Below are 23,564 nucleotides of genomic sequence, written 5' to 3' on the forward strand. Positions count from 1 at the left end.
TTCATCTAAAGGAATAACCAATCTTACTACCGGCATAGGTGTTGCCTCGGGAAAGATGGTACCCTACTTTCCCACCAGGCGTTAAGTGCATCTTCGTAATGTTTACTTCACTTGCCTGTCTATCATTTCGCATCTCAAAACCGCAAATACTCTATATTTCTCTACATGGGCGATGTAGGATATATAATCTACTCACCATCAAATCACTCCTGACCTCACCCTTACCACAGGCCCTTCCCCTCCTTCTCCATCACCATGACACCACCCTCCATTACCATCACACTCCTCCTTCCCCACCCTCTTCACCAATCCGCTTGATACGAGTAACCGGCCGGCGGGACCATCTGGTGAGCCAATATTGCTGTCGCCTTAATCCTCTGTTGCCGCAATCCCTGGCCTGCGGCCACTGACTGGAGTAAAGTGCCGACTGGCGGCCCCTCAGATTTTGCACCCCAGGCTCGCAGTCCCGCTCAGCCCAACAATCGATTTCTCCTGACGGCGCGGACTTATCTTCCCTCTACTTGCCCCTGTACTCCGACGAAGCCAGCACCCATCCGACTCTATTCCTTCGCCAGGGTTGTCGGAGTCTTGTCCGCCGCAATGCAAGGCGGCCACCTGGCTGTGACCAAGCGCTCCGCACTCCCGAAAATGGTGGCCCTGCTTGGCCGGATTCGGCAGCCAGAAGAGCAAATTCTGTACTCAATCTGTAATTCCCCAGTTTGTTGTCTTCCAGGAGCAACAAAACTACCTATCTGCTCCACCGTATTATCAGTACCTACCGATTGATGTTATCTTTGACGACGGGACGTCGGTGGATACCAGTTGTCAACCGTGAAGTCTTTCCCATTGGTTATACCATTTGTAGGTAGTGCTTGGCATCATCCGCTGCTCTCGCCAAAACCTACGCGGGGCTGCCCACACACTTCAATGCAACATCATGAAGTCCTCAATGGCGCCTGGAATTCTCATCACCTGCCTCGCAGGCATTGGCGCAGCAGCCGTGCTCCGCGTCTTGTACTGGGCATCGCAGTTCACCCTCTACCACTTCTGGCGACCTTCCAAACCCCTCGCGGCATACAAACGCGCCAGCGACGACAGCTACGCGCTCATCACCGGAGCCAGCGCCGGCATCGGTCTCTCCATCGCCCGCAACATTGTCAGACAAGGCTTCGGCGTCGTTCTCCTCGGCCATCTCCCGGACGAGCTCGAGTCGGCGGCCAAAAGTCTCAATTCCCCGCTTGTGCGGACTCTCGTCGTCAACGCCCGCACCACGACCCCGGAGGAACTCGAGACGGCGGTTGAGTCAATCTCGGACCTCAACATCTCGATTCTCGTCAACAATGTCGGCGGTTTCCCCATGGCTGATCCGCCGTTGCGACCTCTTAGCACCCTCAGCACGGCTGAAGTCGACGCCTACGTTGACTTGAACGCGCGGTTCATGGCGCGACTTACCAACCTCGTCCTGCCACTCCTTTCGTCAAGTTCTACAAGAGAGAAACATGAGCGGTCGCTGATATTGAACATCTCTTCGGCCGGGAGGGTTGGGATGCCTTGGATCGTCATGTACAGCGCCACCAAGGCGTTCAACTACGCCTTTAGCATGGGACTGTCGCGGGAGTTGGAGGATGACCCGACTACGGCGCACATCGACTGTCTTGCTGTTACGCTTGGTGAGGTGCAGAGTCAGGCGAATGTGATGGCGGAGGGTGCGGTGACTGCTGAGAGGTTTGGGGGGTATGTTGTGGGGGGTATCGATGGGGCGGTGAAGAGGGGCTGGAGGGAGGTGAGGCCGTACTGGGGGCATGATCTCGCGCTTGGGTTGGCCGATCGGGTGTTGCCTGATGGGATGCTGACGCATTTCGCGAGGGAGGAGCTGAGGTTGAAGAAGGAGAGGTGGGATGAGATTATGGCCAAGAGGCGCTGATTCGGGCGGTGATGGTGTGGAAACTGCGCTGTATTTACATCGTAGGCAGGTACTGAATTCTACACACTTACCAAAGAGATCACTCCAAGCCTGAAGCTTTCCAGAGATTACACTCCGCAGCTTGCCTTCACAGCATTTTGTAAGAAGGATCTGAAGTCTTGTTTATATTGTTGATGCCAATGCTGTCTTATAGGCTGATGATCATATCTGCCCATGCCTATCTGTCTCGCCCAAATACTCGAGTTCATCATCACTCGCACCTTCGATCAAAAAGAAGTGGTCGGGTTCACGGTTCATGATCTAACTCGTGCAGTCCCGCACATGAGCCAGGCTATCAAACCTCTCCTCCGTGACGGCTCGAATCTCCCAAATTCGCCAGCATTTCAGCCAGTAAAACAACCAGTGAACGACGTGCCATCTCCGAGACGCCTAGAAAGTGTCGTGTGTGCCTCCCAAGGCGGCGACCTCCGCGAGAGTAACAGAAGGACTGTTCCTTCTTTGTTAGCAAAGTATGGCCATGGGCCATGGGGGTTGGTGCCAGACGAGGATGCCATGACTAGGTACTAATTCTCAGCGTAGCAATGTGGGAACATAGTAATATGGGAATGTGATAATGTGCCAATGTACTAATGTAACGAGCAAACTCACGCTATTTCTCTGGAAACTTCTGCGATTTTTAAAAATCTGAGGAGAGCGTGAAAAGCGCAAGAACGATGGGTATCTGATGTGAGTACCTGTTTTTCACACCAGACGGTAACTGATGATCGGTTGCACCTAACGCCTACCTCCTATGAAGCAACACTAGTAGCACCGAAGAAACTCGGATGTGCCCATACCGACACTGCTACGATACATATCTACTCGGTTCTCGACCACCGTAAGATGCCATCGTCACACCTCAATACGCCGGCGACGTGGCAAACCTTGAGGTTCAGGCTGGAAAAAGGCAACATACAACTAGATCCTCTGTACGTGTATGGGCTTTCCTATCTTTCCCTTCCGCCTGCTAATTTTGAGACGGTCCCTTCAGCCACAGCATGCGTCGCCTTCGCTTCTTCAACCTAAATACTACTTATGGCCACCTTCATGTTGCCCCAGTGGAAGCTACTGGATCACAATCTCCACAACAGACGTCATTCCCAACTTCAAATAGGTATTACGTGAGTTGCTGACTTATGAATTCTTTGCATTGGCAAGATATCTCAACTCAGTGTATCCAACAAGGTCAAAAGAGTTGGGTGGCTAGACTTACTAAACCAAGGATGGATCAACACCCCGAGGTTGTGCGTCCATTTACCCCAACCATCCAGTTCTCGATATCCACCATTAATCTAGCTAATGCCAGGGTTTGGACTACCCTAAAAACTTTTTAAAGAAGCGGTTTGGGGAGGATATCTGCTAGAAGGGATCGAATCTCACTATCACTCTGTTATTTGGAGAATTGTTCGAGCTATGGAGGCGCAATATCGGGACTTTCCTTTTTTTGTTGGTGCTTACCGCGTGGTTAGTACGGTTACTAATAATCTACATGCGTTTACCATTCTCTATTCAGCCTCACGTCGACGTGACTAAGTATCGATATAAGATCTCGAGCTTCTCAATGTGGCGGACGTGAAGAAGCGGCGTCATGAAGTTTGTTCACCGCCTCTTTGCCTTACCGTCGCCATTCCGAGATTTTCCTAATCCGATGTAAACAGCAAGGTAGGGATCGGGTCAGGGGTTGAAGAACAGGCTCATGGTGGAGATTTCGGGCGTGAGGAGGTGAGGTCATGGGTGGGGTGCTCGGACCCGCGCCATATGGATCTCATTGCGGGACGGAACAACTCTTGACCACCACCTCCCACAAAATGAAATTAGTTCCATAAGCTCAATTCCCTCGTCTAAAGACATCAACCAATCGAAGCATCAGTGGTTTAGTGGTAAAATCCATCGTTGCCATCGATGGGCCCCGTGTTCGATTCACGGCTGATGCATCTTTTGATGGTTGGACATTGCACCTGCTTCTTGACCCCCAGACTGGTTCTTTTTGAAGCATAGCGTTTATGGTTTCTTGCCATCGCGAGGTGCACTGGTGGTTCTTGGAAGTGATGTGAGCTGTGTGGTATTCACTGAGGTGTCTGGATTTGGTTAAGCTCTTGAAGCCGAATTTCAGTTGTTCTAGTGTGTTGGATGTTTAATGAAGAGAGCGAAGTAAACATGATGTGGTTATACGAGTAAGGGTAAAAAAAAAATTTTGTACTAGTTATTTAGTTTGTTTAAGAAACCATTTGTAAGATAAGTGAAGTGAGAATGTCAACTATAGTAGAGATTGGTTGTCATAAAGTGGTCGCGAAATATATTTATACAGGCAGGAATATTTAGACGTTTATTTAGTTCGCTGTTAATTCCTGGATTCGGAGACAGATTGGGCATCGAAATGTGTTTGTGTTGGTTTGGGGTGCGGCCACAAGCCTGAGAGTATGAGTAAGGAAGTGGGGCTCTCATAGTTCAGGGGTCATGTTTATAAGCGGTCTGCTTCGGAGATTCTCTTTTAGACAGGACATCGACTTTTATCTTGTTTCGTATTTTATGTCTCGCACGCGTGCAGGAAATTCTGGCCCTCTGATCAGGCCAATCCGGTGCTTATTCAGTGGCTTGCGAGCCCACGGAGTCTTTTCTTTGTCCTACGTGAAGTGCGGCCTGCGAGCGAGCCACTGTCACGCAGGTGTGTTCATTCAGAGACCTGCTGAGGGTATATTTGTGGTGTTGTGGTTGTTTTGTGTGTTCTCTCACCGTTTTATTATAAGGGAAAAGATACGGAAATACTATAATACTAAAAGGCTCGAGGGACCTTACCTTAAGGGGGAAGATATAGTATTTCTTTCTATACGCAATTTACGTACTAAGAGACCTAGTAAGAAGCTGGACCACAGGAGAGTAGGCCCATTTAAGGTTAAGAGGAAAATATCGGAGACGGTATTCGAACTGGAGCTACCCAGCACGATGCGTCTACGGTTATATACCTTTCATATTTTACTTCTGGAACCGGCACTACCGGTAAGTAAGGCTATAATATAGGAAGTGGCGGAGGACGAGAAGAAAAGTACTATATAGAAAAAATACTGGATTTACGGTTCAACAGAAGCCAGTTGGAATATTTGGTTAGTTGGTTAGGATATCCGGCTATGGATAACTCGTGGGAACTAAAGGTAAATTTCAATTGCTTAAATAAGTAAAAGGAATTCCACCGGAAATACCTAGACCGACTAAAACCTAAATAAGTAAAAGATCGTACCCGAAGGTTAGGAAGGGTTTTCCTGAACTTAGAGGACGGAGAACCTCGATAGGACTCGAACCTGTGCCTCCGACGAATTAGCCGGCGTGCTACACGCTACACTACAAGGTTGGAAGGTGTGGAGAAATCCAGGCATAACTAAAACGCTACTCTAGGGAGTTAGAAGCGTGCTACGAGCAGCACCCTGCGTGGTCAGGAGGGGACGAACCTCAGCTACCCTGAGCTAGAGACACGCGCTGGGAGGACTTCGAACTGGAAGGCTTGGAGATGCGGTTAGATATGATGAAGACGCATGGAGCAGCCTGAGGAAGTAAGGGAGACTTACGGAGGGAAAGAAGGGAAGAATGGCTAAGGAAGATGAAGAATATCAAGGCCGTCGGGACGTTGGCCTGGAAGGAGGGGCATCGTGTTATAATCGTTAATGAAGAACCAACTTACGGGGCGCGGAACGCTCCTAGCCAATCGTTACGGACCAATCAGGAGTGGAGCGAAAGGCTCACGGTGATCCCGGTGAGCGGAGCGACAGGATCACGGTGAGCATAGTGATCTTTAGGAAGGAAAGATGATCCAGATAACTTTTGGGGGAAGTGGTCCAGGTGATCCCAAGGTCTATATATACGGAGGAACTGGCTGGTGTAGATAGACAGTTCCGCAGTACGCAATACAAGTCACACAATCGTTGGTATCTTAGCTATTGTGATTGAGACAAGCCATTGTTGTACACTGTTTAGCTGTACCGAACCAGGATTGTTCAGAAGTGCCTTCAACCAGTATCCCTTTCAGAGGTTCTGGATAGGGGTTCGTCATAAACAGCGAGTTAAGTCAATATCGAAAGCTTTGTGCTTGTCTTACTTGACAATAAGTCAGCTTGGGTAAGTCTTCGAAAAAGAGTCCTCGATGTTTACTATCAGAAGCAAGTCAAACATTTGGTATTTGCCTGATATCTTCGTGAGGTTTTCTGATAGACGATAGCATGGAGAGATATAAATTATATCGCTACTAATTTTGCCGGATTAATTCAAGTGGCCAGCAAAATGCATGAATGCATAACATCAGCGAATGGAAATCTCTGAAAGATTACTATCTTCAAGTCCAACAGGTCCTCTCCAGACGACAATTCTAGCATAACTGAGGCGTGTGACATTCACATGATCGAATCAATCAAAATATATGTTTCCATCAACGTTATTCGTTGTAAAAATAGTCATCCACGTGTGTCATTTCAGAGTTTACTAAACTGGGTATATCGACTGTTCTTGCTATTATAAGCATCTCAACTGCTTACAAGTCTTGTCATCATGCATCTGCGAATGTGAATCAAGAACAGCTGCGATAAGAGAAGGTGGCATAGGATCATATTGTGGCATTGCAAGTCTCAAAGCAGTACATAGTTGCCGTCAACGTCTACTATTATCAAATCTTGAGCGTTCCACAATTCCCAACGTCACTGATCAGCACCCATCAAATCATGAGTTTTCGTACGATAATGCATCAAATTGCCACAAGTGAGCTTGAATAGCACAATAGCTAGACAGAGAAAAAGAATACGATTGTCTCGACTGATGAAGACGAACATGGTCCAATTATTCGCCGTTCACGCCTGACAAATTGTCACAACCTTTTCCCACAGGGCAGCAAGTCCCTACTTGCGGGTCGTGCACGTGGCTGTCACGCTCAACACCATTGGCTCCAGATTTCTCCCACTAACAGCTCGCTCTTCGCCCATTCGGCTTCTGATGGAACCTTTCTCGTCCAAGACATTACCATCACATCTGTGCCTCACCATCAGCTCAGCATTTTCACTCGGCGCCCGCCGCCAATCCAACAATGGGAAGAGTCCCGGAGCCTTGGTACTGGCGTCTGTGCCACGGTGCATGATGCAGACTATGCGTAACGAGATGAGTGGGAAAAGCAGTGACTAGTTGTCAGGCACCGCATGATGCCCACGCTTTTCTTATGACATGAGGTATACCCTCTGGGATCTTCATTGCACGACTTTAGACTGCAGCTGTATCCACTGTCTCTAATTAAGGCACGAGACTCGGATGTTACAGTGGACGGGACCCTGAATGTGGTGGTGTTGGTTCGCAGATGGGACGGCATGGGTGGGGATAGAACGACTCCCTGAGTTCGAAAAGAGAAAAAAATAACATTCATCACATGTGTTGGGTCTCCATGAGAGCCTTTGGATGACATGAGAACCTACCTACGGATAGGGATGTTGAGAGAGGTGACTGGATATCAAGCCAGAGATCTCGTTACGAGAGAGCTCTCTTCTCATACACCCAAAAGTTTCTCTAATACCTCTCTTAATCTCCATTTGGTAGCCCTTTTGAACAAGCTCGGTGACCAAATTGGTTTGACATCTTCACATGCCACTTTTTTTCTCCTGTAATATCCCGCTACCTTGCATCCCATGATGTTTGGGAACGGGCATGCACATCGTAAAGGGCGACATCCCGCGGACATGAGCCGTCGATCATACCATTCCAGTATCCCCAACCGGGCTAGGGACGTAGCGCAGATGCTTGTTTCACTCATGATGCCGCCTTCGGAGCCGGGATGGGATTTTGAGGATGAAAACACACGTGGGCGTGAAGCACAGCGCCTCAGCAATGCTGTTACGCAACGCCCAGAGCCCAAAGCAACCTGATAGTGGATGTTTCAAGCCATTCACACATGGCTATCGACTTGTCAACACACCACAAATGTCTTGTCCTGCTAGCCTTGCTCTCAACACTTCAAGGGCCTGCCCAAAATGGAATCAAAGACCATCCGAGGTTCATCTCCGGGGAAGACTGATGACTGCCCCCCACGTATCATCAATGCAGGCTGGACGGGATAGGGCCGTGAGTTCAGCCAGCACGAGCACAATAGGGAGGAGCTGATTGGACTGGTGTAAGCGTACACCCTGCCACATAAGGTACGGAACAACCAATGGAATGGGGGGTACCATTTCCGGGGGTTGGCTTCGACTGTGAGCTTGAACCCCGCGAACCACTTGTGCCACCCGTTCTCTCGGCGATATGGGATTTAGACTTTTGGTGCAATTTGAACAGCAATAAGCCTTTTTGCCAAGTTCTTGGGAAGCCAACACTGGGACTGACATCCTCGCCCACCACGCCGACATAAACCGTAACGGTCGCCAACCATCAAACTGGGGAAGGAAACAGGCAGCATTCCATCATCATCCCTGTGGTGGTAGGTCATTGATTGTCCATACAAGTGTGCGGCACTCACCAACGTGGGACACTCACTGCTCCTGACGATCTCGAAGCCGGTGGTTCGTCTCGAACAGCCATGGAATATCAAAAGTCCAGGACGGAGGTTGGTTGGTCCAGACCCCGCAAAAATAGGTCCCGGCTCTTGTTATCGCCATCAGCCTCTTGATCGTGCACGTTGCTCAAACAAAGACTCCGATTGGATCATCTTGTACAGCCAAGACTTTCTGACCTCTGCCAAGGACACCGCCCGCAGGGCCAAGAGCGGGACCTGGAGACTGGGCGACCGGGGATTGAACCCCACGTGTGTCAAACCTCGAACGTCAAACGTCGAAGCTGGTTTTCCCTCATTGTCTTGAACATTGCCATCCCTCAGCGCTCACTGGCTGCGAGAGCCCACCAAACGCACATCGTCGTCCCCGCGCGAACCATGATGCAAGCATATAAGGATGATCGCTTGTTCCATCGCCCTCAGCCAAGCCTGCCAATGCTTGGCCCCGTGGGGTTTTCCTCTTCAATGGATCTGAGGTGGATCTCTCTTCCCAAAAAGAAGCGGTGTCGTTTTTTCCCATGATCCGCCCGCTATTGCCTCCCTCCGCGTCACTCCTCGGTTTGGCTTTTTTTTTTCTCGGTGCTTGGCCTTTTTTTGTGGGACGGACTTCGAAACATGCCGTTCATCCAACATCGAGATTCTCGGCTGACGGCTTCGTTGAGCTTCGGTCGGCCGGGAGATCACGGACGTCTCCTCTCTCACCTACTAGTATCTGACGACTGCCTAGGCAGGTGATATCTGCTCTAGCGGCATAGTCCTACACACACTAAGAGGACAGGTTCAATATTCCATTTTGAACGCGGCACGCGAGCATACCGCATACATACTGTGATGGTGCTCTCTTTCGAGTGCATATCCCACACATGTCCACTGCCCTAGTATATGCACTACATCCGCCATCTATCGGCTTTGTACATGATGCAGCCAAGATGCACAAACGGATCTTTCTCGCTAAAGCTAAACAGCGGGAGGGTTGCGATATGCGTATTCCCCTCCCTTCTCCAGGGACCAAACGGAACCACTCATTGCGACGTCTCACATCACGCACATCAGAGAGTGCCTGCCAGCCTTGCCTCTTCTTCTGACCGAGGGAGGAACGAGTTGGATGTCAGAGAAAGAGAAAAAAAGTCTCGGACGTGTGTGGGCTGGACGGGAACAGGGATGGAGGGAGACAGGCCTGGAAGCGCGATCGGCTCTACCCGCCAAGCCCCAGTGCCCCCCGCCGTCAAAGGCCCACCCTTCCAGCAAGGGTTCCAGCGGCTCCCACCCACCAGGTTGTCCCGACCAGCATCTCGACCCTCCCCCCCGATGCAAGCAGAAGCAGCAGGCGAGCAGGTCTTGTTTTCGCCAAGGCACCAGTACTGTGGGGAGAGGCAAAAAAAGCAGAACCATTCATTCGACAACAGCAGAAGAGCTCGAAGAGCCAACCCACGTGTGTGCCACCGCTGGCTGATGTCCCCCTGCGCTGACCATCGCCTCTCCATATGTCCGTCTGGTTAAATACAGACGGCACAACCTGTGTTTCCTCCTGACTCTGCATCCCTCCTCAACAGGTCGATCAGCCACCCGCTACAACAACCTTCGCAGTCTCGTCTCTGAGCACGCGACATCCACCGTCCAACTACAATGGCGGTCCTCCACCAATTCGACTACCTCTTCGCCATTGGCACCATCTTCGCAGGCCTCGACGCCTGGAACATTGGTGAGTTGATACACCGACATGCAACCATCACCACCGCTTGATATCAGCTCCTAACCAGCTCTCTCTCCCCTCCAGGTGCCAACGATGTGGCCAACTCATGGGCCACCTCTGTGGCTTCCCAGTCCGTGACCTACCTCCAGGCCATGGTTCTCGCCTCTATCATGGAGTTTGCCGGCTCCGTTGGTGTTGGTGCCCGCGTTGCCGACACCATCCGCACCAAGATTGTCGACACGGCTCTCTTCAAAGATGATCCCGCTCTTCTCATGCTTGGCATGGTCTGCGCTGTTACCGCTTCCTCCATCTACCTCACCATGGCTACCAAGATTGGTCTTCCCGTCTCCACCACCCATTCCATCATGGGTGGCGTCATCGGCATGGGTGTTGCTGCCGTTGGTGCCGATGGTAAGGCTGGCCACGCTCTCGGGTACCTTTTCTGACAGGACGCTAACATTGTGATCTCCAGGTGTCCAATGGGTTGGCAAGGGTCCCGGTACTGGTGCCATCAACTCTGGTGTCGTTCAGGTCTTCCTCGCCTGGATCATCGCCCCTGGTCTCTCCGCTATCTTCGCCTCCGTCATCTTCTTGATCACCAAGTATGGTGTCATGCTTCGCAAGAACCCCGTCTGGAAGGCCTTCATCTACGTGCCAGTGTACTTCGGTCTCGCCGCCGCGCTCCTTACCATGTTGCTTCTCTGGAAGGGTGGCAACTACGAGGTCAATCTCACTGACTCCCAGCTCCCCGGTGTCATCGTTGCCGTCGGTGTCGGTTTCGGCCTTCTCATGTGCGTCACTTTGATGCCCTGGCTCTACCGCGTTGTCATGCTCGACGACTGGCAGCTCCGCTGGTACCATATTCCTCTCGGTCTCCTCCTCCTCCGCCGCGGCCCCGTCCCTGAGAACCCCGACGACGAGTATGAGGATGAGCCTGTCCAGGAGATCAGCCCCAAGGATGAGCTCGCCGCCACCAAGGCCGCCCAGCGTGGTGATGTCGAGATCTCTGCCGCCGGTGCGCTCCCCGAGAAGACTGTTGGCGTCGCCGACTCCACCGATGGTGCTTCTGGCAACGGCGCCGCTGCCCCTGTCCGCCGCAAGAAGCCCTCCGACTTCCGCAAGCCCCACAAGAAGCTCCTCAAGGGCAGACCCGAAGGCAAGTGGTATTCTTTGCCCGTTGTTTGGTACGGCATCAAGTGGGCTTTCCTCCACGGTATCGATCAGGATGTTGTCAACCTTGCTGGCCAGAAGAGCGCCCTTGCTGGTGATGTCGAGGAGATTCACGCCCACGCTACTCGCTACGACAACAAGGCCGAGTACATGTACAGCTTCCTCCAGGTCATGACTGCCGCCACTGCCTCTTTCACCCACGGTGCCAACGACATCGCCAACGCCATCGGTCCCTATGCCACCGTCTTCGAGATCTGGAACTCTGGCGTGCTCCCCGAGACTGGCAAGGCTGCCGTTCCCACCTGGATTCTCTGCTTCGGCGCTGCCATGCTCGTCCTCGGCATCTGGACTTATGGCTATAACATCATGAGGAACTTGGGTAACCGCCTCACCCTCCAGTCGCCATCCCGTGGTTTCTCCATGGAGCTTGGCTCTGCCATCACTGTCATTCTTGCCACCCGCTTGAAGCTCCCCGTCTCCACCACCCAGTGCATCACTGGTGCCACCGTCGGTGTCGGTCTCTGCTCTGGCACCTGGCGCACCGTCAACTGGCGCATGGTCGGCTGGATCTACTTCGGCTGGTTCATCACCCTCCCCGTCGCTGGTATCATCTCTGGCTGCCTCATGGGCATTATCATCAACGCTCCTCGCTGGGGCTACTCTGGTTAAATTGGGATTAGCATTGGCGTTTTTCTTTTGGATTTGATTGTCAGAGAGTGTGGGTTCGAAAAGTACTGGGATCTGCACATTGGTTGAAGGATGTGATTATTGGGTAGTATAATAAATAGTTCGTGGTTCCGGTTTCAGAATACCCCTGGGAGGCTTGGATATCTAGGAAGTAGTAATAAAAAAGGTCTTGGACCTGTACCTACCACTTTTGTCTTGATTTATCTGATCTTCCACAGCCACATCTACTTTCTCCTCCTTCCCACCGATCTTTCTGCTGCCCCCTTGAATGTGTTTTTGTCCCCGAACAACACCAATCGGATATCCATGCCTAAGAGCTCCCCGTCACGGCATACAAGCTCACAACCAATAAAGAATAGTTGCATGTCTAAAGTTTATCCCATCTTCATCTCAGCCACATCCCATGGTTCTCTTTGTCTATCCTGGCTACTTACCTAAGGTACTTACTAACCTGCCGAGCCTACTCACACCTGCTGTTCCAAGCAATGGGGTCCATTGTCTTCTTTGACTGGATTTGCAATTGCCTACTCAACAAGTAGGTTTGGGGCTACCAACAAGGTCTCAGCCACGCGCTACTTTTAAGGTAGTCTTGGACAAAACAGCGCCACTGTAGGTACCCTAGATAAGTCTGATCTTCTGATAAGGTGTCAGCGCGCCCCCTTCTCGTGTCTTTCTGTGACCATTGCACGCATTCACACTCAGAGCCGAAGCCTCAACCGGCTTGTTGCATGTTCCTAGCTGCCAACGAAATATCTGCTGCCATCGTCTGAAGGCATATCAACTGCTACCAAAGGCCTATCCGTGTATCAACAAGGCGTTGTGATTGCCAACACTGCACGCCCTCTCACTATCATCTGAGGGCATTGTTACCCCCGTTTCAGGCCTTTAGCTCACAACTGCACGCCTCCTACTCCCATCTAAAGGCATGCCAACCCCCTTCTTCACGCCCATTCACATCCAAAGAGCATGTCACACGCTCAAGCAGCCAAGTCCAGAACTTAAAACCCCTTTTCCATCATACACCACCCCTGTTATTACAAAAACTATATAATACACCGGCAATGAATCCGCCAGTTTGACAACTCCCCAGACCATCTAAAAACCGAATGCAATGAAACCCCCTTGCTTTCCATACCCCCCCAAAATGCAAGCCCAGACGCAAATAACTCCCCAGACTATTGTGAAACCGGAATGTAACCACCCAAATACCGCTTCCTTTGGTTTGGTGCATAATAAACCCACTTTTGCAATCCGTAAAAAAGGCCCATATAAACCTTCCTTGACCATGGGTATGTTCCAAAAACAAAACAAAACCGAGCCGGAAAAAAGGCAAATAACTCCCCCCCCAAATATCTTCTCGTCCCTGATGCTGCTGTTGTCATTCTCACAGGCAAAAAAAAAAAAAAAAACAGCTCAATTCTTGCGCTCCATCCACCCGACCGGAGCAGCGAGGTGCATATCCATGCCATCCTCACCCTCGTTCTTGTTCTCGTCGTCGACATTTCCGGGGGCCTGTTCTTTTATTGTTAGTCTCGCGTCCATCTTCTCTTCCAAGCTGTTCATGTACAGTCTTACCTGCCTTCTTCTCCTCATTCTTCTGGACCACCACCTGGTCCTGCTCTTCGTCAGACTCGACATCATCAGCGTCATGCTCAACCCCTACAGTCGGGGGAGCGGGAGCCGCAGCCGCGGGAGCGGGGGCAAAAGCTGAGGACGTAAATCCCTCCTGAGCTGTGGTTGTACCAACCACCGTCGTTGCCGTCGTAACCGCCGGAGCGGGAGCAACGGCCAGAGGTCGCAGCCCACCAGGGATGGGCCGGCCAGGGCGCGCGGCGGGAGGAGGGTCCGTCACCGTCGTCACGGCGATCACGTTCTTGTTCTTCGGGAGACGACAACGGGTTCTCTTCGGGGCTGGTGCCGGGGCCGGAGTGGGGGATTCAGACCGAGCTCTCTTGGTATCGGCCCTCGGGGGAGGCTGTAAAGCCCCCGGGGAGGGGGTCACAGAACGGACGCGGCGTCTCGCGTTCGGGCCTGGCGTCCCTGTGATGGTGCGGCTGACGCCGCCGGGTGCGGTGAGCTCGAGGGAGGGGATTGGTCCGGCGAGGAGGGCAGGGTCGGGTCCAGCGGGGGCGGTGAAGACGACCCGGGCGTCGGGAGGGAGGTTGTAGGTGTTGCCCACGATAGTCACCGGCGCCACTCCCAAAGACTGGGGAGTTTCCCCCTGAGGGGCGGGCCTCACAATTCCAGCCGTGGGCTGGGGGCCGGGCTTGGGGTGGGCGGGGAAGTAGTAATAGACCGGGCAGCCACACTCGATCTTCATCACCCGGATAAACTCCCAGACCTTGTTGCCGGGCTTGGGGATGCTGGCATCGAGTCTCTCGTCCGCAGTCATCTCGATGCTGTCGGCGTGGATACGCTCGACGTCGATGTTGGATTTGATAACCAACTGGAGCGTCTTAAACTCCTTTCTCACGTCCAAATCCATCCTCTCTGCGCCAAAACAGGCGAGCATATTCCGGATTCTGGCCAGGACGGTTTCTTGATGCTGGATATGCATCGTTGTTGTCTGGGCGGCGGCGGCTCGACGACCTTGCTCAACCCCGATGGGGAGAGCGGCTTGCCAGCCGAGGTCGTATCCGATCACCACCCGCTGATCCATATCGGCGACGAACTGGGGTGTGGTCTGACCGCCGCTGGGAAGGCTGTGATATGCCGACCGGGGGTCGAGGGCAGCCTGTCTCTTCGCCATCTCGGCCTCTCGTTCCGCCATCTCGGCCAGTCTTCTCTCGATCTCTTTCTCTCTTGCCGCGTTCTCCATGTCCTTCTTGACGAGGCTGGTGTTGACGGCGACGAAATTCCTGTTCTTCTTCTTCAACTCCTCCTCCTTCTCTTTCAGCGCCTTCTCCTTCTCTTTCAACGCCTCCTCCCTCATTCTCAACCCCTCTTCCTTCTTCCCCAGCTCCGTCTCCTCCGGGGGACGTCTCTCCTTCTCCTCCAAGGCCCTCTTCTTCTCCTCCAGGTTCTTCTCTTCCTCCTCCAGCTCCCTCTTCCTCGCCTCCAGGGCCTTATTCTCGTCGTCCAAATCCTCCCTCCAAAGCCGGAGGGTGACCTTTTGGGTCTCGACAATCTTCTGCTGCTCAAGAATAGCAGCGGCAGCCTTCTCCCTCGCCTCCAAATCCTCCTTTTCCTTGTCGAGGGCGTCCTCCCCAGCCGTGAGGGCATCTTCCCGCTCATTGAGAGCGGTTTCTCTCTCCACAGCCACAGCCTCCCGCTGGAGGAGTTCCGCCTCACGGGGCTCGAGACCCGCGAGCTGGTGCTTCTTCTCCTCGATAGCTCTGGCGAGGCTATCGAGGGAGGCTTTCGCCTCAACCTCGGCCTGGAGAAGCTGCTTCTCCCTCTGGCGGAGGATCTTCTCCAAGTCGGCGAGCCTCGCCATCTCTCTGTTGAGAGAGGCGGCGGAGACGGAAGACAGGGCCGGAGAGACGACAGGGACGGCCGGGGCGACAGGGGCGTTGGCGGCGGTGGCGGTGGCGAGGTTTGCGAGGACCTCACCATACCGAACGATGTCGGTATGGGGGACACTAGCGTACCCCCAGGCGTTCTTCCCCTCCACAAACCTCTTCTCCAGGGCTGTCTGCTCCCTTTGGAGCATCCCCAGGATGTCGTCAGGATGTCCTCCGGGAGGACCAGCGGGCGAACCGGCGAGAGGAGCGGCGATGGTGGCAGGAAAGCTGCCGAGGGGAGTGGTGGGAGGAGGGAGAGGGAGAGAGGGAGAGGTGGGGGCGAGGGCAAGAAGGTCTGTGCCAGCGGGAGTGCCCATGGTAACTGGGTACCTCGCGGCCGGGGTCGGACTGTCCACCTGGAAGGGCGGACTCCCCGTGGTGGGGATGGGAGGGGTGGAGGAGGGGTGGCCAGGATTTTTCCCCTGGCCGGGGATCGAGGTAAACTGAAGAGGCATTATGTTCTCCTAGGAGAAAAAGAAGAGAATGTCAGTCCATGTTAAGCTGGGATGTTTCTTGGTCGTTTGTGAACGCTGCTGTCTTGTGTGCAAACTACATGACTTGGTGAGGAAACGGTGCTATCTCGTGTGTAAACGGTGATATTTTGTAAGGAGACGATGAGGTATCGGTGTGTACACGGCTATGCATCGTTTGTGAATGTTTATGCATCGTGTTCAGATGGCTATGTCTTGTGGGGAGACGGATATGTAACTTCAAACTTTTAACTTGGACGTTTTCTCACGATCTTGGGGTTCATGAGAAAACAATGCCAAGTCAAAATCTGGGGTTTGAAAACGCCAAATCCTTGTGACTAGACGAATACCACATTCGTGAGAAAACGCTGCTAAGTCAAAATCACACTCGTGAGAAAACGTGCCAAGTCAAAATCGCACTTATAAGATAACGCAGCTGAGTCAAAATCACACTTGTAATGAAATGCTGCTAACCTAAAATTGGTCTGTGAAAAGACAAGGTCCATGTGCCAGACAAATCTCAGATCCTAAGAATTGCAAACTTTAAGTTTGACTTGGAAATCTTTTCACAATTTTAGAAATTGTGAAGAAAACAGTGTCAAGTCAAAGACCAAAGTTTGAATCCTTGTGGCCAGAAGAATCTCATATTTGTTAAGTCAAAATCACACTCGTGAGAAAGCACTGCTACCTCAAGTCAAATTTGGGGTTTGAAAACACAAAGTCCGTGTAAAGACAGATCTCAAATCCTTGACTTTAATATTTTTTGTGCTCAAAAACAATGCCAGGTGAAAGTTTGGGTTTTAAAATGCCAAATCCATAGACCAGTCCAATCTCAACATCGTGAAAAAAAAAATCCGAGTCTAAAGTTTGAAGCTTGCCAATTCCAAATCTTGTTGACGGGACGAATCTTATCATAGCAAGAGAACGCCCAAGTCAAAAGATTGGAGTACGGAAACATCAACTCTTCCTGGCAAGGCCCGTCTCACACTTGTGAGAGATTGGTGCTAAAGTCAAGAGAGTAGGGGGTGTAGAATGTGAAGATTTGTGTTTCAGAATGCCAGATCTGATGATAAGACAAGTCTCGCATTATATTGTGAGAAAATGTCCAAGTCAAAATGTGAAATTGGGGACACCAAATCTTCGTGACGAGACAGTCTCCACATATGTGAGAATAAATGCCAATTTTGAAAAGGGGGGTTTGGAGACAGGTCTCACACTTGTGAGAACATGCTGCAAGGCAGACAGGGTTTGGGGTGTGAAAGGCAGAATGCTTGTCAGGAAGCAAAATTCAAAAGCATTTGCGGCAGTGTTTGTGTTGTGTGTAGACGGGGTGGACTTTTGTGAAGTCCTGTGACGGAATGACGTTGCAGGAAAGGATATTGGTGTAAAGGAAATACTAAGATCAAAAACCTTTCGTACGTGACATAAAGGTAAGATCAAAGACTTGGTGCGGAAGCAACACTGAGCCCAAAAGGCGTCCATTCTTGGGGAGGATGCCGGTGTAGAGGAAGGGAAGAAAGGGTGTTGATGTAGAAGGTATGTCCAGATAGAGGATCTTGGTGTGGGAACAATGTCAAGGCCCACACTCTTGTGTGGAGACAAGATGGATGGAAGTGTGATGCGAATATCAGACTGGAATAGGAAGGGTGTGCGGGAATGGTGGAATAATACGTACTCTCGAGCGGGCGGAGTTTGGTTGGTTGTCTGAGGAAAGAGAACAGTTAGCAAAAAGGATCTGAAAGCGGTAGCCCCAACTCTTGATAAGACGACTTGGAGGTGCTAGTGCTCGTGAAAAGATGTGTTCCCTTGCAGAGAGAATCTCCGCCTCGTGGAAGTAGGAATCCCTCGCTTAAAAGTTGACGTTGAACAGGCAGTGTGCCCCAACATCGTAATTCCATAGCTTTGATACCATCTTCTTCATGACAGACCTTGCTTCCATGCAGACCGAGGGTGTAAACTGTGACGTCACCCTTGTGATCGAGTGCTAGATAGTCAGGAAGACGGCCAGGAGTCGCGACTCGACGACCCTGGAGTCGATTTGACCGCAAATAAGCCAAGCCGGAGACTTGAAGCCATCATGATAAAGAAAACAACAAGAAGAAAAGGAAATACCTACGATCGTTCTCACGGGGCGACAGCGGGGGCGGGCGAGGTAGAAGTAGAGGCGAAGGCGAGGGAGGGCGAAAACAGAAAGTTCTCGCGGGCGTGGAGGTGAAAAAATGAAAAAGGAAAAGCATTGGAGCTAGACGAAGACCTTAAGTAAACAAACCCCCTCAGGCAAGCACTGAAAATTACAGAAGGCCTACCGCCTATAGGACAGGGCATCTACTAGCGCGGTTTATGAGCAGGAAGACCGTTCCTGTGGCAGGAACGTCCTTATCGCGCCATTGTCTGCCAACGATACTCGAGTCTTCCTAATCTCCCGGCATGCTTCTCATCTGTCTCCTGAAGACATCTTGAGATCTGGTTCATCTTGTTCCATCCCGAACAGTGGCATACACCATAGGGTGGAAGAGCCCAGTCTCATCATCGCAAACCCCTATTTTCAGAGAGCAACGAGGCATGCCAGCAAAAGTGGAGCCAGTTATTTGGGTAAAACAACACAAAGATGGTGTGAGACGAGCAGTGATAGGAGAGCACGGCCCCCTGATATTTATGAGAGAGAAGATAGCCAGGTATTAATTATTGAGCATAAGGTATGTTACTATATAAGACTCCTGGGGCCAGATCAGCCCCAGCTTTTGGATGAAGGCTTGTGAAATATGATTACATATACCCTTATTGACGTTCAAAACCATAATGCTTTTATAGGCTTCCATAGGTAAGCATGTACAGGGAGCCCTTGACACTCAGAATCCAATATGCGCTTACATTGAAGCTTAAAGGTCTATCTATGTGTCTTTATTGCCAACGAATAGATAACGAACCCAAACAACAAGCCACAAACTCTATCCAATTTCGTTTACTGAGTACCATCCCAGCGAGCGATGCCACTGTTCCAAAACTCCCAGCCTGACCGGGTACTTCGTTGTATCTGGGACAAGGGGCTCGGTGGCGACAAGGATTGTTGTTAGGGCGAGTGATACTTGCAAATAACGAGTTAGTTGCAGAAACAACATCAAGCTTTGTCAGTCCTGGTCCATCATCGTCGGGAAGTAGGGTAGTTGTTGTTGGTTAAATGCACAAGATCGATCCCAACGTTGTCTGCTTGCTGCATTTGTGAACTAAATGCGGGCACATGATGGCAGAATGGATGATTTATTATACGTCTTCCATTGTATGCACCTTTCCAGTTGCCGAGAAAGGAGACGATTGGCTGTGACATATACTAGAACATAATCCTACAAACCTTGTTCGCCGTGGCAAAAGCCAATAGCACCTGGGGCTGGCCCCTTATTAGAAGCTAAAGAAAACGATAAAGCGACATTCAAGGGCCCTACATGATATGACCGAACCTCTTTTAGCAACAACCCCCAAGGTGTCGCCTCAGCCGCTGTCTATCCTGTGGAAGACTCACCAGCAGTCACTGCTTCTTTGCTGAAGGGCTCTGTTGGTGATATCTGCCACTGCCCATCCCGTCACATCCTCCAGTGTATCGTGTCCTTCTTCTTCTTCGTTTTCTTCTTCGTATTCCAGACTCCTCGGGCATCTTATGCAAGGGATAACAATCGTGGCTTGTTGCGGCGCACAATCATCACGGGCTCACATGATCGTTTTGACAAGGCAGCATGTGCATTCACCAGCATCGTTGGGGGCCGGGGACTGTTGCAATCGTTGGTGACGAGATGCTGTGTAACCACACCTTTGACCACAGAAATGGTTCGTCTGCGAGGCGGGCAGTTTGGACCGGGATGACGGGATGGCTGACAGAGCAGTCTGACTGTACCTGCTGTTGGATGATGCAGGTACGTGTATCTTTTTCGAGTGATGACTGTGTTATATTCACGCCTCGTACCTCTCTGATCTGACAGCTTTGGGGGTCTTTGGGAGGAAATCGCACTGCGGCGAAGTGAGGGAGTGTCAGCGTTGAGGTCATGGGGACAGAAACTGAGGTGCAGAGGACATACTGCTTGATCGATGTAGAGGAAGTGCCACAGACAGACAGGCAGCAACCGATCAGTCACAGAAGCCTGTGCCGCTGGGTGGAAGTCATACCAGAAAAATAAGCACAGAACAGATCAGAACCATGTGGCTCCCGGCGAGCCCCGTAGGGCTGAAGAGCAATCTCTGTCACACCACACGGCAGCTCTTTGCTCGTGTGCCGCACAAGGTTTTCTTCCTTCAGGATTCTCGGTTTTTCGGGTGGTGGGGGATAGCCGAGGAGGGGCCCCCAAGTACAGGGCACAGCACCACAGAAAGGCAGTTTTATTCACTCGGATATCGGGGCTAGCATCGGCATTCAATCACTTCCCGCACCGACTCCAGGTTCAGCGGCGCATACCGCGGCAGGACACGAGTGCGGATATGTCTTGCGATGAAAAGCCACGTGGGATTGAAAGCACATGCTTGGTACGAATCATTGCCCATCCCGACACACCCACCAGATTGCCGACACATCCAGATCTAGTTTAGGCACTCGCATATCACAACACTCCTTTGCCTGGCAAACATGGACGCCACAGACATCGAGTATGGACAACCCCAACGTGGCTCGGTTATTGAAGAATGTTAGTGGAGGTAGAGAGGGATGCCTGCTTGGGGTTGGGGGTCTAAGCCAATACCAAGAGCTACCTGGAGGGATAAGTACGCTGCCCGGTATCACGGAAGTACCTAGCAGGTTGGAGGATTACCTGGTGGGTGTACAAGCCTCCTTGGTGCTACTAATTAAGGCATACTAACTCTAAGACAGGCCGTCATCCATAACATGGAGCTGTTCCTCGTTTCTCCCCTGGGTTTGTTGTGCCTGGGTTCCAGTATTTCTCTAGCTACCAGCATAGTCACCAAAGATGGCCTCCCTACTCCTACCATCCCCCCAGCTTCCCCGTCTAGCCAACCTCCTCACAAGCTCAGTACTCCTCCACCTCCTCATCGCCCTCCTCCTCCTAAGTCTCGCCTACCGTGTCCACCGCTGGCATAAACTCTGTCATGTCCCTGGCCCCTTCCTAGCAGGATGGACCTCCCTCTGGCTCACCCGCGGCTTCATCAGCTACAAAGTCTACGAAGACATGCACGCCCTCACCAAGAAATATGGCCCTGTCGTCCGTGTAGCTCCAAACAAGGTGATCATCAACAACATTGACTCCATCTACCGCATCACCAGCGCGCGGTCAGAGTACAAAAAGAGTGACTGGTACCTCCTCGCACGGGTGATGCCGGGGGCGGATAATCTCCTCTCAATGAGAGATCCAAAGCTGAGAGCCAAGAGGTTGAGACATGTCCTCCCAGCAGCAAGTTCCCTCCACCCTTTCAAGTAGGAGCGACACTGACAGAGACAGTTCTCGGGCAAAAACCAAGACGACTTCGAACCCGCCGTTGACAAAACCATCTCCACCCTCCTCGACCTCATCAACACCAAATACCTCTCATCCCCCTCCCAACACCGCCTCATGAACCTGGCCCAGAAATCCCACTTCTACACCTTGGACTCGTTCGGTGAAATAGCCTACAGCCAGTCCTTCGGCTCCCTCGACACCGACAGCGACGTCCTCGGCATCGTCAAAACAGGCGACGTGACCTTCCCTCTGCTCAGCGCGGTGCACAACCACCACAAGATCTTCCAGACGATTCAAAAATGGCCTTTTTACTACCTCCTCCCCAGGGAAGGGGACAAAGTCGGTTTTGGGAGGGTGTTTGGCCTGGCGCTGGAGATTGTGAACAAGAGGTCGAGGGAGGTTGGGGAGGAGGGGGTGGATAAAAAGAGGGATATGCTGCAGAGCATGATGGACAATGGGCTGGAGGGGGATGAGCTGAGGAGTGAGGTTGCCATGTCTTTGTATGCCTCCCTTTCCTTTCCTTTCCTTTCCTTTCCTTTCCTTTCCTTTCCTTTCCTTTCATCTACTCACTCATATGGGACAAAAACGGAAGCTAACCTATGTGTGTGTGTGATAGTTTTGTCGGGTCGGACACGGTTGCATCTGCCATCAGAATGACGATGTTGTTGCTCATGACACACCCCGTTGTGTATAGGCGTTTACAAGAGGAGATCGACGACGCCGCAGAGAAGGGCAAAATCAGCCGGCCGGTGACGAACGATGAGGCAAAGAGGCATCTTCCGTACATGCAGGCTGTGATTCAAGAGTCACTCCGGTTATTCCCCCCCTCGTCAATCGTCCCGTTTTTCAAGGAGGTCCCTGAGACGGGGGATACAGTCGACGGATACTACCTCCCCAAGGGAACCACCATCGGCACAGGGTGTGTCATGTGGAGTATGAACCGCGACGAAGACTTCTGGGGTCCGGACGCGAACCTCTTCCGACCGGAGAGGTGGCTTGAAGCGAACGAGGAGAGATGGACCGAGATGGAACGGTGTGTGGATTTGATCTTTGGGAGTGGCAAGTTTGTCTGTGCTGGGAAGAAGATTGCGTTTATGCAGATGTACAAGTTGTTTCCCGAGGTGAGTTTCATCTTACCCATTACACTGTTTTTTCTTTGGAGGCTGAAAGTGTGGGATGATGGTGGCTGACGTTTTATTGATTGTAGTTACTGAGAGGGTATAACTGGTCTCTGCCAGATCCGTTGCGCCTGCCAACGATTGATAACCCTACCATCTGGGATATCCACGGGTTGATGGTGCGGATAGAGAAGAGGTAGAGCAACGGTGGGCCCTCTCGGACAAAGATTTCTCGTCAGCAGGATGCACACCAGGCGCGTTTGGGGAGGGGGAGCAATTCACAAGTTCGGATACCTTGAATCTGAAACAATCCAGACGGCGCAGGAAATTCCACTGTTGCATTCTTACATCATTCCCCCATCTCCGCACACGTCGTGACTCCGCTTCAGGACCTTGTTACCCGTGTCCAACGTCGGGTCAAATGCAACCCTCGGTTTGTACGCATGTCGAGGCTTTGGCGCCTTGAGGAGGATGCCCTTTATCTTCCCTCCTTCGGCAGAAGAAGGTTTGCTCGGCTCGGCAGTATGGAGATGGCTGACAGCGAGGACCATCACAAGCAGTGCGGCCCCTCCAACGAGAAACTCAACCGGGGAGGTCTTGCTGCGAAGCCATACCATGGGGACCAGCCCCTTGAGCGCCAAGATGGCCATCTCGACGAAGGCCTCACCCGGACTGGGGACCCGGGCTTGGTGTGGCTGACTTGAGATCATGGCCGAGATGAATCGAACGAAGTTATCTACTACAATCGTCACCGTAACCATGGTTGTGTCCATGTCGCCCGCCCCCTTTTACAAGCAGAGGTCCTACAGCATATGGTAGTTGGTATTGTGCCGCCTCGTGCCGTTAGTATTGTCAACGCCAGGTGAGGTCTTTGTATCCACTACCAACGGGGCCAGTGGTCCATGTGGTTTTGCTTTGTTGTTCGAGCGCTTGTGTTCGGTTCGGTAGATCATCGGCCGTTGGGTATTGACGACATGCCCCTGCTTGAATCCAGTTCTGGTTGACAGACAGGGGGTAAGG

General features: G+C 51.8%; 5 protein-coding genes and 2 non-coding genes across 7 annotated transcripts; 5 read left to right on the forward strand and 2 right to left on the reverse strand.

Annotated features, from left to right (window-relative positions):
* Nucleotides 1-937: 937 nt before the first annotated feature.
* QC761_0074410 (uncharacterized protein) lies at nucleotides 938-1,924 on the forward strand (the record flags this gene model as incomplete). The annotated part of the gene is made up of 1 exon (XM_062872744.1): nucleotides 938-1,924. The coding sequence occupies one exon, from the start codon at nucleotides 938-940 to the stop codon at nucleotides 1,922-1,924; it is 987 nt and encodes a 328-aa protein (XP_062730449.1).
* A 1,902-nt stretch (nucleotides 1,925-3,826) lies between these two features.
* Nucleotides 3,827-3,897, forward strand: QC761_0074420. The gene has a single exon. It is a non-coding gene; the product is annotated as a tRNA-Gly (tRNA).
* A 1,341-nt stretch (nucleotides 3,898-5,238) lies between these two features.
* Nucleotides 5,239-5,309, forward strand: QC761_0074430. Its single transcript has one exon. It is a non-coding gene; the product is annotated as a tRNA-OTHER (tRNA).
* Nucleotides 5,310-8,606: 3,297 nt separating this feature from the next.
* On the forward strand, nucleotides 8,607-12,243 carry PHO89 (Na+/Pi symporter). The gene is made up of 3 exons (XM_062879397.1): nucleotides 8,607-10,173; nucleotides 10,249-10,575; nucleotides 10,637-12,243. The coding sequence occupies exons 1-3, from the start codon at nucleotides 10,098-10,100 to the stop codon at nucleotides 12,001-12,003; spliced, it is 1,770 nt and encodes a 589-aa protein (XP_062730450.1). The 5' UTR covers nucleotides 8,607-10,097; the 3' UTR covers nucleotides 12,004-12,243.
* Nucleotides 12,244-13,434: 1,191 nt separating this feature from the next.
* QC761_501520 (uncharacterized protein) lies at nucleotides 13,435-15,979 on the reverse strand (the record flags this gene model as incomplete). The annotated part of the gene is made up of 2 exons (XM_062879396.1): nucleotides 13,435-13,538; nucleotides 13,597-15,979. 2 exons carry the CDS (start codon nucleotides 15,977-15,979, stop codon nucleotides 13,435-13,437), a joined length of 2,487 nt encoding a protein of 828 aa, XP_062730451.1.
* Nucleotides 15,980-20,214: 4,235 nt separating this feature from the next.
* QC761_501510 (uncharacterized protein) lies at nucleotides 20,215-22,876 on the forward strand. Its single transcript, XM_062879395.1, has 5 exons — nucleotides 20,215-20,787; nucleotides 20,932-21,369; nucleotides 21,430-21,926; nucleotides 22,043-22,547; nucleotides 22,634-22,876. The coding sequence occupies exons 1-5, from the start codon at nucleotides 20,497-20,499 to the stop codon at nucleotides 22,742-22,744; spliced, it is 1,842 nt and encodes a 613-aa protein (XP_062730452.1). The 5' UTR covers nucleotides 20,215-20,496; the 3' UTR covers nucleotides 22,745-22,876.
* A 12-nt stretch (nucleotides 22,877-22,888) lies between these two features.
* Nucleotides 22,889-23,317, reverse strand: QC761_501505 (uncharacterized protein; the record flags this gene model as incomplete). Its single annotated transcript, XM_062879394.1, has 1 exon — nucleotides 22,889-23,317. The coding sequence occupies one exon, from the start codon at nucleotides 23,315-23,317 to the stop codon at nucleotides 22,889-22,891; it is 429 nt and encodes a 142-aa protein (XP_062730453.1).
* Nucleotides 23,318-23,564: the final 247 nt, after the last annotated feature.

The sequence above is a fragment of the Podospora bellae-mahoneyi genome, chromosome 5 (assembly GCF_035222275.1).
Source record: "Podospora bellae-mahoneyi strain CBS 112042 chromosome 5, whole genome shotgun sequence".
NCBI classification, from domain to species: Eukaryota; Fungi; Ascomycota; class Sordariomycetes; order Sordariales; family Podosporaceae; genus Podospora; species Podospora bellae-mahoneyi.

Coding starts and splice junctions, on each gene's coding strand:
- PHO89 (XM_062879397.1), top strand. CDS start 10,098: ATGGCGGTCCTCCACCAATTCGACTACCTCTTCGCCATTGGCACCATC. Junction 10,174..10,248: donor CCTCGACGCCTGGAACATTG/GTGAGTTGATAC, acceptor TCTCCCCTCCAG/GTGCCAACGATGTGGCCAAC. Junction 10,576..10,636: donor TGCTGCCGTTGGTGCCGATG/GTAAGGCTGGCC, acceptor TGTGATCTCCAG/GTGTCCAATGGGTTGGCAAG.
- QC761_501510 (XM_062879395.1), top strand. CDS start 20,497: ATGCTTGGTACGAATCATTGCCCATCCCGACACACCCACCAGATTGCC. Junction 21,370..21,429: donor GAGCCAAGAGGTTGAGACAT/GTCCTCCCAGCA, acceptor TGACAGAGACAG/TTCTCGGGCAAAAACCAAGA. Junction 22,548..22,633: donor TGTACAAGTTGTTTCCCGAG/GTGAGTTTCATC, acceptor TATTGATTGTAG/TTACTGAGAGGGTATAACTG.